Genomic DNA, 13,627 nt, shown 5'->3' with positions numbered 1-13,627 from the left:
CTTGTTGATTTTGTGGCTTTAAATGGCACTGTTGGAGGCTAACTAAAGGAAAAATATCTCTGGATTAATATTTGTCTCTGCCCTGCTTTCCAAAGGCAGTTGATTCCCGGGACTCTGTGGCCATGGCATTGTATTCCCAGTGTTTTTCTTGGATCATCACCCGAATCAACCAGAAAATCAAAGGAAAGGACAACTTCAAGTCCATTGGCATTTTGGATATCTTTGGCTTTGAGAACTTCGAGGTGAGAGTTCGTTGAGTACAGAGAGGTAAAATGTTCCAGACAACTTGTTGATGGCATGTTGTCATGTTTTTATGACTTCCCCCCTCTCTAGGTGAACCGGTTCGAGCAGTTCAACATTAACTATGCCAACGAGAAGCTCCAGGAGTACTTCAACAAGCACATCTTCTCCCTGGAGCAGCTTGAATATAACAGGTGGGTCCTGCCAGTGATCCTTATTAGCATTGAAATCCAGCACATGGAAGCAAAAAGTACTTTATTTCTTAGATTTTGACCTAATTTTGCTCTAAAAACCAGCTTAGGTAGTCGTCCTACACTGTCTTCCATCCTCTATATAGGTAGATAGATAAGAAAAATTAGGTTTATGTATGATCATGAAGCCTAAACCATACTCCACCCAAATGCTTGATCAGCGCATTGAAAGCGCATAGACGTGTGCTAAAATTGCATTCGTTTGATGAAAAACTTAATAAATAGAACATGCTTTTTCAATGGTCGCAAAGTATGCATGCGTTTAGTATAAATGCAACCTAGAAAAACTACATTCGCATTGCCGTGACCCATTTCGTCTCTTCCATCATTTCCCCACCATTCACAAATCCGCTCCCATGGCCTCATGGGATTGTAAAGTGTCCATCAGATGCACACTTCAGAATCTCGGCAGAAATTGTAGGTCATCTGGGTACTATTCGCCTACTATTTTTCAAATACTATTCATTCGGACATATACAGTACATACTGTTTTTTTGCCTACTATATAGAAGGGAAATGTGCATATACAGATTCAGCACATGAGATCTTGCATTACTGTGGTGAAAACAGACTTTTGTACTCAAGGGGGTGATATTTATTTAATTTAGTAACTAACATTCTCCTCAAAGTTGTTTTCAAACTGCTCAGGCATAATGACTTGAAAGAGAAAATTGACTAGAAAAAGGCAGTGCTAATTGGAGCGCCCCTTGTGGCCACTCTAGGAATGCAATGCGTGGTTGTTTTGCATTATGAATTGCACTCTGACACATTTCAAAGTATTTTTCAGGCCTTGAGGATCTTGGAGAATCTTACAAACATCCTTATTGCTAGTTTACTGAATATTAACACATGCTTACCAAATATCTGTACAGACTAACTGGTTGTCCTATTATTCAGCTAGCTATTACTTTAACTAGCTTTTCATTTCAAACTGTTGCTCTACCATGACAGTAGTTCACCTGAAATGACTGTAGATATATAACTATTTATGTTAATGTCTGCTATAGTGAGAAAAGTAACTGTAGGAGACACTGCTTTGTTTTAAAGTACGCAAGAAAACCGACTCTAGAAAAAAACACTTTAGGCTAATGTTTACGCTAATGCTAATGAGACAATTCGGTGCACAAACTTTAGCTAGAGGTGTTTGCGTCATACTTGTGTACAGTGTGTTTCAGGTCTTAAAAATCTTAAAATACATAGTTAGCATTATAGCTAGTTTTAGCTAACAACAACACATACTCAGACATGTAAAAGGAACTTTTAAATACTGAGGTCTGTTCCTGACACACAATGTAAAAATAAGTAAGTGAATACAACTGGACTGCACACCTGTGATGTGTTGACCAAGCATTCATGTGCACGGCTGTCCTTGCGCAGATTATGTCCTCAGAGTTACATCATCATCAGGACATGAAATCGCTGTGGAAAACAGAAGAGTCTGACACAGGCTGGTCTGAGACACGTAGCTTCACGCTATCAGGTGTCACAGAGAGCTCAGGTCACACTGGGGTGAAATAGTATAGAAGGGTGGAGGTGCGACGTGTCCCAGAGGTGTATGTGACATGATGTGCAGGACATGGACTGTCCTGCGCTCTCTTTTTTTTTTTTTTTAGGGCAGAGTGATGGAGAGATAGCAGATGAACTAAGGGAGAGGGTTTCTCTGCCTCTTCTTGCTGTAGTGGCTATGGAGGCACTCTGCCAGATGTGTGAATGGGTCTCCTCTTTCCCACACAGTTGTGTTCTTGTGTTGAAATGTAATGGCTGAGGGGGGTCAGCAGAGCCCGGTCACAGCTCATTTCATCACATGAACCCTGAGGATAATACCACCTTTGTGTACTTGTGGTGTTGTGATGTGTGTATCTGTTGCTCAAGAGGTTCTCTTGTGTCTCCACACAGGGAGGGGATACACTGGGAAGCCATCGATTGGATGGACAACGCAGAGTGTTTGGATCTGATCGAAAAGGTGGCCTTTTAACCTTTAATCGGCTCTCACAGTGCTCATTAGAAACTGTTTAATTGATAACCAGTAGCACATAATCTCAAGCTACAACTACAGTAGTCAGAAAGATTTGCAGACTAGATGGTCTTAAAGTAAATACGGGTCCATGCCAAACTAGTTTAGCCGTGATGCTCATACAGGTGATGTTCCCGTCTCTTCTCTGCATCATTTCCTCTACATCAGAGGTGTCCAAACTCGGTCCTGGAGGGCCACTGTCCTCCAGAGTTTAGCTCCAACTTGCCTCAACACACCTGCCTAGAAGTTTCTAGCCTGTAGTAAGACCTTGATTAGCTGGTCCAGGTGTTTTTAATTAGGGTTGGAGCTAAACTCTGCAGGACAGTGCAGAAGCAGGATTAGACACCCCTGCTCTACATCATTTACACTGCCATCCTAAGTGTGGGGTCAATAAGATTTTTCTTTTTATTAATGCTTTTATTCAGCAAGGACACATTAAATTAATCAATAGTGACAGTAAAGTCATTTATAATGTTACAAAAGATTTCTGTTTCAAATAAATGCTGTTATTTTGAATTTTCTATTCATCAAAGAGTTCTTCCACAAAAATATTAAGCAGAACAACTGTTTTCAATGCTGATAATAAGAAATGTTTCTTGAGCAGCAAATCAGCATATCAGAATGCTTTCTGAAGGATCATGTGACACTGGAGACTGGAGTAATGATGATGAACATTCAGCTTTGCCATCACAGAAATAAATTATATTTTAAAATACATTAAAATAGAAACTGTTATTTTTAAATTGTTGTAATTCACAATATTACTGTTTGGACTCAAGTTTTGATCAAATAAATGCAGCCTTGGTGAGACTTACTGACCCCAAAATTTTGAACAGAAGTGTACATCTCTAAGAGGTCTGGAAAAGTTTCAAAATGTAATTGTTTTGTACATTATCTGCTAAACATCCTAAAGTGAATTTGCATACATAAATGTTTTTCTAACATTCAACAGGGAACGTTTTAGAGTCATTAATTACTCACCCTCATGTCTTTCTAAATGTCCATGTGACTACAGTGGTTCAATCTTAATGTTATGAAATGACAAGAATACTTTTTGTGTGCAAAAAAACAAAAATTACGACTTTATTCGACAATTTCTTCTCTTCCCTGCCAGTCTCCTATGCTGTTTACGTTGTAGACACAGTGCAGTGCTTCCAGGTTCTGAATGCCGGCTCAGTATTGGCCGATGCTGTTCACGTGAGCAGCACGACGCATGTGTGTGATGCTGACGCAGGAGCTGGCCAATAATGAGTCAGCGTTCTAACGTAGAACCCGGAAGCACTGCACTGTGTTCACTACATCAACAGCATAGAATCAGAAACCTCTCAGATTTCATCAAAAATATCTTTGGAACAACATGAGTGTGAGTAATTAATGACAGAATTTTCATTTTTGGGTGAACTAACTAACCCTTTAAAATAACCTTTGGACAATATCTTGCACAAATGACTATATAATTAAGTAAATATGTGTGTAATTTGAGAGGCAGTATTTGACACTAGCAATGAATGCCTGGCTGCTGTTCAAGCGATTATGATTAACACTCCTGAATGATTATGAACGAGACCCCTGTGGTTGATGTGGAGAACATGTGCTTAGATCAGTGTGCTCTTTCCTCAGAAACTGGGCATGTTGGCTCTTATCAATGAAGAAAGCAGATTCCCTAAAGGCACGGACTACACCCTGCTGGAGAAACTCCACAGCCGGCATGCAGTAAGTCCTTCTTTTCAAATCACTCACAGACATATTGTGGACTTTCTTCTCCTCGTCTCATTTCAGATCACAGAGAGTTAATTCTTCTTTAAACTCGCTGATAAAGACCAGCGCTGAGCCAGTAGGCACCACCCAGTCACACCCCCACAGCCTCTCACACGCACATGCACAATACGGTAACGTGAGCAGGCTTTCCTCAGGCCGCAGGAACAATGAGTGTGTCCTCGGAGAACCCACATACAGTCTGCCTCGACTCAAGTATCTTTGAGTGCGCGCACTGCGAAAGATAATCAATGTGAAATAATGTGTTATGCGTTTCTGTCTCTGCAGACAAACCCTTACTACGTGAAACCAAGAGTGGCAGATCACCAGTTTGGTATTAAACACTATGCAGGAGAGGTAATTACATTAACACACAGTGTTATTTTTGGATTATTTATATACTATTATTTGTGAGGTTGGAAAGATTTTATAAGGTCTACATTTTGAAACCAACAGGAGGTGGAATGACCATTTGTGTTGGCACCTATAATCTCAAATATTGACTGATATACCGGTCAATCACTATTGCACAGGTGTAATTACCAAGAGGACTTCCCCAGTCTTCTCACTCTCTTATCATCTGCAGTGTCAGTTTCAAGCTGTAAGAGAGCCTGTTCAGGAGAGTAAGAGAAAGCAGTCAGTTCAGAGAGATGGAAAGTGAAGAGTTGGCTTGCCCTTTCACCATAGGCACCACACGGAGCCTTCACAGTTTAATGTGCTGGAACCACACGGCTAACATGCATTCCCATGAGAACCATTTGGCATGCTGTCCAGCTCCTTCTCTAGTTGCAGTTTTTATTTCCTGACAGTTTTCATTCACACTTCTACTTGCTTTTCACTTGCTTTTGCACTTGCTTTTACTTTTTTACTTCAAAAAATAATTTTAATCAGTATTTTAGTCTTGTTTACCAGTAAAAATATACCTGAGAAGCAAAAGTAAATAAAGTAATTTTGCTTCTCAGGTAAATATATCTTGTTTTATGGATTTTTATGGATTTTTTACTGGAGAACAAGCAAAAAATACTGATTTTACCACAGGCTGAGATATGCAGGTTGCGTGTAAAGTGTCTGACATGTTCCTACAATATCAATCCAGTCTTTCAAATGCAGAATATCTTTAGCATCTGCTCTCTTGGCCAGCACAAATGAAAGATCGGACTATAAGCTTTGGATGAATTCTCTGTTTAAATGAGAGATTGTAATTATCGAGTTGGCGATATAAATATCCCCAGCATGTGTTGTGGATGCTGCATACTCTACAGCTCAGGAGTTTATTTCATGGTGTTAAGATCAGGGGAAGAATCTGTCGCCACGGAGGTCACGACTGAGTAATACTCAACAGGTGACTGCATTAAACTTCGGCAGCACCAGCTCGATCAACCTCTCTCTTTGGTCTCTCATCAATTGGCTGAAAGTACAACGCAGGAATCAGAGACAGTGTATTTTCTTCACATAATTCAATTCTATTCAGCTAGAAATGTTGGGGCAGACACATGCAGGGTTACATAAAGGGGCTATGTAAAAAAAAAAAAAAAATGATTTAATAAAAAATTCTATAAATAGATCAATTTTACATTACTGTACATGTATTCTGTAACTTTTCTTTGTGTGTCAGGTATTGTATGATGTACGTGGCATTCTAGAGAAGAACAGAGACACATTCAGAGATGATATTCTTAACATGCTGAAGGACAGCAGGTGACAAATCATTCATTTCTGATATTTTAAACAATGCTGTGGATTCTATGATCCTAAGAGTTTCTAGCTTGTCATGAGATCAGTAATCATGCATGTACTGTAAATGATACTTTTCATACTGAAAAAATGGTAACACTTCAAAATAAGGTGTCATTTCTTAACATTAATGCATTAGCTAACATAACAATGAGCAATATATATTTTAAAGCATTTGTTAATCTATGTTAATGTTAATTAGTAAGAATATAGTGAAAATATATAGATAATGTGTTCATGTCAGTGCATTAACTAAGGTTAACAAATACAACTTTTGATTTAAATGTTAGTATAATTAGTAAATGCTGAAAATGAATAACAGACTAAGAATAACTGAGATTAATAAATGCTGTAGAAGTATGTTAACATATGATTAACAAATGAGACCTTATTTTAAAGTGTTAGCCATTTTATAAGGGTAGTTGACACTAAATATTTTTGTCAAGTTGACATGTCTTTTGATACTAAACTGTATCTAAAAACTAATTTATGTAGCTTCCATGAGCTTATATTAATTGAGAGACTACATGGAATATTTTTACTTCTAAAAATGAATTTGTCATACATAAGAACCATATCAAAATATCTAGTGAAAGCAAAAGGCTGTTCAAAAATCTTTCCCATACAATTTCCCCATATACAGTGCCTATAAAAAAATCATCATACCCCTTTGAAATAGTTATTTTATTTGTCGTAAAGACTGAATTTAAAACCCATTCCAAGAAAAACCTTTATTTTTGCCTTACAACATCAAAGTAATGAAAGAAAAAGCAACAGTTCTGAAAATTAATAAAAAACTGAAAAACTAGAATAACAGGGTTGTAATAATCATCAGTCCCCTGATTTAATACTTCATAGAGCCACCTTTTCCTTTAATTACAACCATTAATCTTTGTGGATATGTCTGTACTAGCTTTGCACACCTAGGTTGGGGAATATTTGCCTATTCTTCCCTGCAGAATTGCTCAAGTTCAGTCAAATTCTGTGACTATTTCAAAGGGGCATGATGATTTTCTATAGGCACTTAGATGTTTTAACTTAAAACATCCAACTACCCTGAAGCAGTTGTTGCTGATCTACATTTCTGCTGATATGAATGATGTCTGTGAGTGATATTATCTCTACTGTGTCTCTCAGACTTGACTTCATCTACGACCTGTTTGAGCGTGTTGGTAGCAGGAGTGGAGACGAGACTCTGAAGATGGGCACTGCCCGCCGCAAACCCACCGTCAGCTCTCAGTTCAGGGTGAGACACTGATCAATGATCGGAATGTGCCATGTGATGTAACTATGTGAAACTACGTTTTGAAAGTATCAGGATGATAAGATTGTGAGACACGTGCTCTGTTCCAAGACCTAGTGAGCTGCCTATGTAGGCAACATAGTAAGGCATTGCAGATGTGCTCTTGTTTTTACTCAATTTTAGGGCAGGATCATATCCTTCACATAAAAAGAATGCATTGCGACAAAATCTTTATAAAAAAAAATCCAAGATTGCTGACAAAGCAAAAATAATTTTAATTTAAAAACTTATATTTTATTCAGTACTTTAAGATATGTTAATCAATGGTATATGCTTTTTTTTCTGAGGCCATCAGCCCACGTTAGTTTAATGTATTTTTTTTTTGTAAATAATTGTTTAACAGCCGAATTCCTGGTTGTTTCTGCAAAGAAACTACCACCAAATCAGAGAAACATGACAATCAAATCTCCACAAAACTTACGGCAACTCCCATGAAGCACTGCGAATTATGTAATCGAGTCCATCTCGCTACACTCTCAAACTAAAATTTTTATGCATAATTTGCGATAAGTGTAACATACTGTTTCTGTCCTTAAAGCAAAAATTATTTATTTTTCCATTTTTAATTTGATTGTCGTTCACAATGCTTCATGAGATTTTAGTTCTTTCACAGTCTTGTCTTTTTGTGAGATTTTCAAATTCTTTTTTGCTTCAAATCAAAGTTTGTAATGTTTTGATTCACCCCATAGCTGATTGGATTGGTTCATGGCTTATTTTTAAAAAATGTAAATCTTAATTCTAATGGGAAAAAATACTAAATGGAAAAAATACTAGAACCAAGGCCGCTGACACTGTTGCACTCTATTGAAATCAATCATCAGAGTCCTTTTTGTGTGACACGCAGAATTGCTGCCAAATCAGTCACTTATTGGGTTTCATGATAGTTAGGATGCTCCCTTAAAAGACCGCTGCCTGTGTAGACAGTAGTCAGTGAAGCAGCTCAGTAAGTTTTGAAACAGAGCTTTTGTGTTCTTGTGTATGGGCTTAATATTCTGGGTGGACATTCAAGGTTATAAGTGCAAACCTAGCGGATTTTTTGTTTATTTTTCTGCACTTGTGTGACTGTGAGTGTACCTTGCATGTGTGTGTTTTGTCCCCTTTGTCTAAGTCCCTGTATATCTGCTGGTTTGCGGGGGTTACGGGGCTTTGCATGTCATAACTGCCGTGCAGGGGATTTGGCAGCTGCCCTTGTACTGTGGCTCTTAAAGCCAGGGGATTACCCACAAACCGGGCACAAGGGTTTGACAGGGTCCGTGCATGTTCCCCTTTTCCCCTGTCATTAAAGCCAGCCTGGAGCCTCTCAGTCTGAGACTGTGGGACAGAGTGCCAGGTTGAAGGGTCCTTGATGTATCTGGGTAAATATGGGCCCTGTCACTGCCTGTGTTTGCCCTCTTCAATGGGAGATGTGGGATGGACAAGCAAATAGCAGCTCTGGTTGCTGAATAGCACTTTTGGTGCTGTTACTTTCCTATGCAGGGGTGTAATTTAGTGTTTTTGTGATTTGTGTTTCAGGACTCTCTTCATGCACTGATGGCCACTTTAAGTGCCTCCAACCCTTTCTTTGTGCGCTGCATCAAACCTAACATGGAAAAGGTAGGATCGACACATTATTTGTACTGTCCATATCACATTCAAACCGTATTTACTTTCAAACTGACAATAAAACCAATCTTCCAAAAGCTTTAAATGTCACTTTCAAAGGAATAGTTCACCTCAAAATGAAAGTCTGTCAATTTATATTTATTCCTCTTCAAGTTTGCTCTTTTCGATTAAAAAAAAGAAGATCAAAAGCACTTTAAAGTAGTCCATACAAATTAAATATTTCAAGTCTTCTAAAGTCATGAAAATCTGACCTTTTAAGTGTTATAAGTGTTTAAGTGTTATAATCGAGTCCCGGTGCATCTACCAACCCAGAAAACGTGAAAAAGGACAACCCAGTAACTTTGTTTTGGTAAGCCTTTCTCTGCAAGCATGTGAAAAAACGACCCACTCAGATTTCGCTCCCCTTGTGACGTAGGAAGGGGATCTTATTATAATATTACCACCCCTTAATCTGCACGTTTTCACCCACGGCGCCGTCATTTTGGCTCTGTTTGGCAAACAGGTATGCTATGTATAGTGGCCGTCCATACAGGTTTTGCACAAAAGATTAACATGCTAGCACATGCTAGTCGATGAGTTGAATCAACTCCACAGCAACTACATAAATTTATCCACAAACCAATCAGAAACGTCCAGTTTCATTCTAAAAGTTGTAACTTCTTCCTGAGTCTCTCCATTAGTGTCCGACTCCGGTTTGAACAATGTAAGGCTGAACACCGTTACTGACAGTCGTCATTTTGGCTGCGTGAGATTCTCCAGCTTTGTTGTTGTTGAGCAACCGAAGCGCGAGCCGTTAAAGCTCCGCTCTCTTTTGGAAAACGGGCAGGGAGCATTTGCATTTAAAGGGACACATACAAAAACGGCATGTTTTTGCTCACACCCAAATAGGGGCAAATTTGACAAGCTATAATAAACGATCTGTGGGGTATTTTGAGATGAAACTTCACAGACACATTCTGGGGACACCAAATCCTTATATTACATCTTGTTAAAAGGGGCATAATAGGTCCCCTTTAAGGCGCAGCCTCATTTATTGTTGCTAAGCAAAATTTTGTGGCAAAAGCTATGCTTGATGCATCACTACACTTTGGACAATGGACCTTTTTGGCCTGTACAGTAGTTTTGTTTGAGGAACAGACCCAAATTTGAGTTATTCACCAATAACTTTCCTTTTCACTGACCGTGAATCATATTCAAGTGTGCGCGTATTCAAACACATTAAGATGTGTTGTGCGACATATGAAGTCAATAATTTCCTGTTCCTGCTTGTCTCGTAACCAAATATTGATGCACCAAATTTGAATATGCAGAAAAGCAAATGAGTTTCAAGAGCAATGAGAGAAAGATTGTCAGTGAGACCTGAACCTGGTCACTATATGCTTTCATTACATGGAAAATAACAGTAAGAACATTCTTTGTAATTTCTCGTTTTGTGTTAAATGAATAAAAAATCCATATGGGTTTAAAATGGCAAAAAAAGACAAGTCAATTATTCCTTCATTTCAATCCTCCTACTCTGTGAAATACACTTTATGAAGTATTTATTTAAAAAGTTACATTACCAGTCAAAAGTTTGGAAACATTACTATTTTTAACGTTTCTGAACAAAGTCTCTTAAAATTATGGTTTTCTATTTTAATATACTTTAAAATATAATTTATTCTTGTGATGCAAAGCTGAATTTTCAGCATCATTACTCCAGTCTTCAGTGTCACATGATCCTTCAGAAATCATTGTAATATGCTGATTTGATACTCAGTTATTATTAATGTTGAAAACAGTTGTGTTGCTTAATATTTTTTTGGAACCTGTGATACTTTTTTCAGGATTCATTGATGAATACAATATAAATTATATTCTAACAGTATAAATCTTTACTATCACTTTTTATCAATTTAACACATCCGTGCTTAATAAAAGTATTAATTTCTTTAAAAAAAAAGAGAGAAAAAAAATAACTACTGACCCCAAACTTTTGAAGGGTAGTGCATATTGTTACAAAAGATTTCTATTTTAAATAAATGCTGATATTTTTAAAACTTTTTATTCATCAAAGAATCCTGAAAAAGTATCACAGGTTATAAAATAATATTAAGCAGCACAACTGTTTCCAACATTGATAATAAATCAGCATATTACAATGTTTGCTGAAGGATCATGTGACACTGAAGACTGGAGTAATGATGCTGACAATTCGGCTTTGCATCACAGAAATAAATTATATTTTAAAGTATATTAAAATAGAAAACCACCATTTTAAATTGTAATAATATTTCACAATATTATTGTTTTTTTCTGTATATATTATGAAATAAATGCAGCCTTAATGAGCATAAGAGACTTTGTTCAGAAACATTAAAAATAGTAATGTTTCCAAACTTTTGACCGGTAGTGTATATTTTCCAGTTAAAATTTCTGAAATGTTTTGAAACAAGATACATTTTTTTTTAATCTACACACAAGATATTAAGACTTGTTTTATATCTTTCATATCTTTAATAGGAGTGTATTTTGTCTTATACTATATATTTTTTTTCACCTGTTTTAAGGATGTAATGTTGCTTTTAACATTTAAGATTCAATATTTTTTATTTATCACGAATAGTTATATACAGAATACAACTTGCAGTGAAATGTAAACCTGGTCAGCTACTTACGCTGTGCATTAAATACAGGTGCTGGTCATATAATTAGAATATCATCAAAAAGTTGATTTATTTCACTAATTCCATTCAAAAAGTGAAACTTGTATATTATATTCATTCCTTACACACAGACTGATATATTTCAAATGTTTATTTCTTTTAATTTTGATGATTATAACTGACAACTAAGGAAAATCCCAAATTCAGTATCTCAGAAAATTAGAATATTACTTAAGACCAATACAAAGAAAGGATTTTTAGAAATCTTGGCCAACTGAAAAGTATGAACATGAAAAGTATGAGCATGTACAGCACTCAATACTTAGTTGGGGCTCCTTTTGCCTGAATTACTGCAGCAATGCGGCGTAGCATGGAGTCGATCAGTCTGTGGCACTGCTCAGGTGTTATAAGAGCCCAGGTTGCTCTGATAGTGGCCTTCAGCTCTTCTGCATTGTTGGATCTGGCATATCGCATCTTCCTCTTCACAATACCCCATAGATTTTCTATGGGGTTAAGGTCAGGCGAGTTTGCTGGCCAATTAAGAACAGGGATACCATGGTCCTTAAACCAGGTACTGGTAGCTTTAGCACTGTGTGCAGTTGCCAAGTCCTGTTGGAAAATGAAATCTGCATCTCCATAAAGCTGGTCAGCAGCAGGAAGCATGAAGTGCTCTAAAATTTCCTGGTATACGGTATATTGACCTTGGACCTCAGAAAACACAGTGGACCAACGCCAGCAGATGACATGGCACCCCAAACCATCACTGACTGTGGAAACTTTACACTGGACCTCAAGCAACGTGGATTGTGTGCCTCTCCTCTCTTCCTCCAGACTCTGGGACCCTGAAGACACCTGGCAACAGGTGTCTTCAATATTGAACCTTTTCACAGTATTCTAATTTTCTGAGATACTGAATTTGGGATTTTCCTTAGTTGTCAGTTATAATCATCAAAATTTAAAGAAATAAACATTTGAAATATATCAGTCTGTGTGTAATGAATGAATATAATATACAAGTTTCACTTTTAGAATGGAATTAGTGAAATAAATCAACCTTTTGATGATATTCTAATTATATGACCAGCACCTGTATCTAAAAGCTAGATCAAATGTAAGATTAGACAAATACAAGATATAAAAAATTTGTTGATACATTTTTTTTAAAGGAAATTTGTAATAATTAATTCATTCATTTACCTAGTTTTAAGGGTACTTTTACAGGATATTTTACAGGAAAACATGGAAAAACTAATTTAGAAATCATTATTAGCATTGTTAAAGTAAAAATTCATTTGTATCACAGAACAATCTGGCATCAACTCCGTGTGAGAAGCTGTACAGCCAGCAAGTGCTCTGAGTCTGTCGTGTTCTGCACTCTGTACATAGAGTCTCTTTGTGCTGATCTGCTCAGAACGGAGCAGCCCATCCCCACCGCCAGCACATTCCTACAGCCCAAACCCGCCTGCGCTGGGGTCAGAGGTCACGGCTGTCTGCTTCAGAGAGGAGAATCACACTCCTGACCTGCTGCAGAGGAATGTAGAGATAACGGCCAGAAAATCACACAGAGCCAGAGGCAGCCTCTAACCTTCATTATATGATACAATTGAGCTGTAATAATGCTCATTTGAGCTCCCATATTACTGGAATTATTATGACTGTATTGATTTATCGAGGACTATAATTTCAGCGGGCAGAGGATCAGATTGGCGCTTCTTTTGGGGTTGTTGTATTGTGACTGTCCTCAGGGAGGGGAATCACGGCTGTGGCTTTGTCTGACGATCTGCCTGGCTCTCTCTGTCATTCCACACCTTTTCTTCTATCGTTTATGCCACACAACAGTGATCCGTCGCTCATCTCACCCCACTCCAGGCCCCTTTAAGGACAATTGTAATGCTGCATACGTTATGCCTGACCCAAGTTGAATGCCCAAATTACTCAGGGAGACCAGAAATACACCTCAGTGTCCTGTCACATTAGCCTGACATGATAATTTCACTTTAGATTCTGCTGATTGAAATGACAGGCAAGGCAGAAGAACATGCTGTTAAACCACACCAGATGTCCAGGCCACCAACAATGAGCC

General features: G+C 37.7%; 1 protein-coding gene across 1 annotated transcript in view; it reads left to right on the top strand.

The window, feature by feature from the left end:
* The window catches only part of myo10l3 (myosin X, like 3), an 81,452-nt gene that overhangs the window by 36,273 nt on the left and 31,552 nt on the right, over positions 1 to 13,627 (top strand). The window contains exons 11-18 of the mRNA XM_051904621.1: positions 96 to 242; positions 334 to 434; positions 2,388 to 2,454; positions 4,126 to 4,218; positions 4,549 to 4,617; positions 5,876 to 5,958; positions 7,132 to 7,240; positions 8,810 to 8,890. Of these exons, the coding sequence (XP_051760581.1) occupies positions 96 to 242; positions 334 to 434; positions 2,388 to 2,454; positions 4,126 to 4,218; positions 4,549 to 4,617; positions 5,876 to 5,958; positions 7,132 to 7,240; positions 8,810 to 8,890 (750 nt within the window). The remainder of the gene's footprint in view (positions 1 to 95; positions 243 to 333; positions 435 to 2,387; positions 2,455 to 4,125; positions 4,219 to 4,548; positions 4,618 to 5,875; positions 5,959 to 7,131; positions 7,241 to 8,809; positions 8,891 to 13,627) is intronic.

This window comes from Ctenopharyngodon idella, chromosome 9 (genome assembly GCF_019924925.1).
Source record: "Ctenopharyngodon idella isolate HZGC_01 chromosome 9, HZGC01, whole genome shotgun sequence".
Classification (NCBI taxonomy): domain Eukaryota; kingdom Metazoa; phylum Chordata; class Actinopteri; order Cypriniformes; family Xenocyprididae; genus Ctenopharyngodon; species Ctenopharyngodon idella.
The sequence above is the reverse complement of the archived record's forward strand: the minus strand, read 5'-3'. Positions and strand labels throughout refer to the sequence as shown.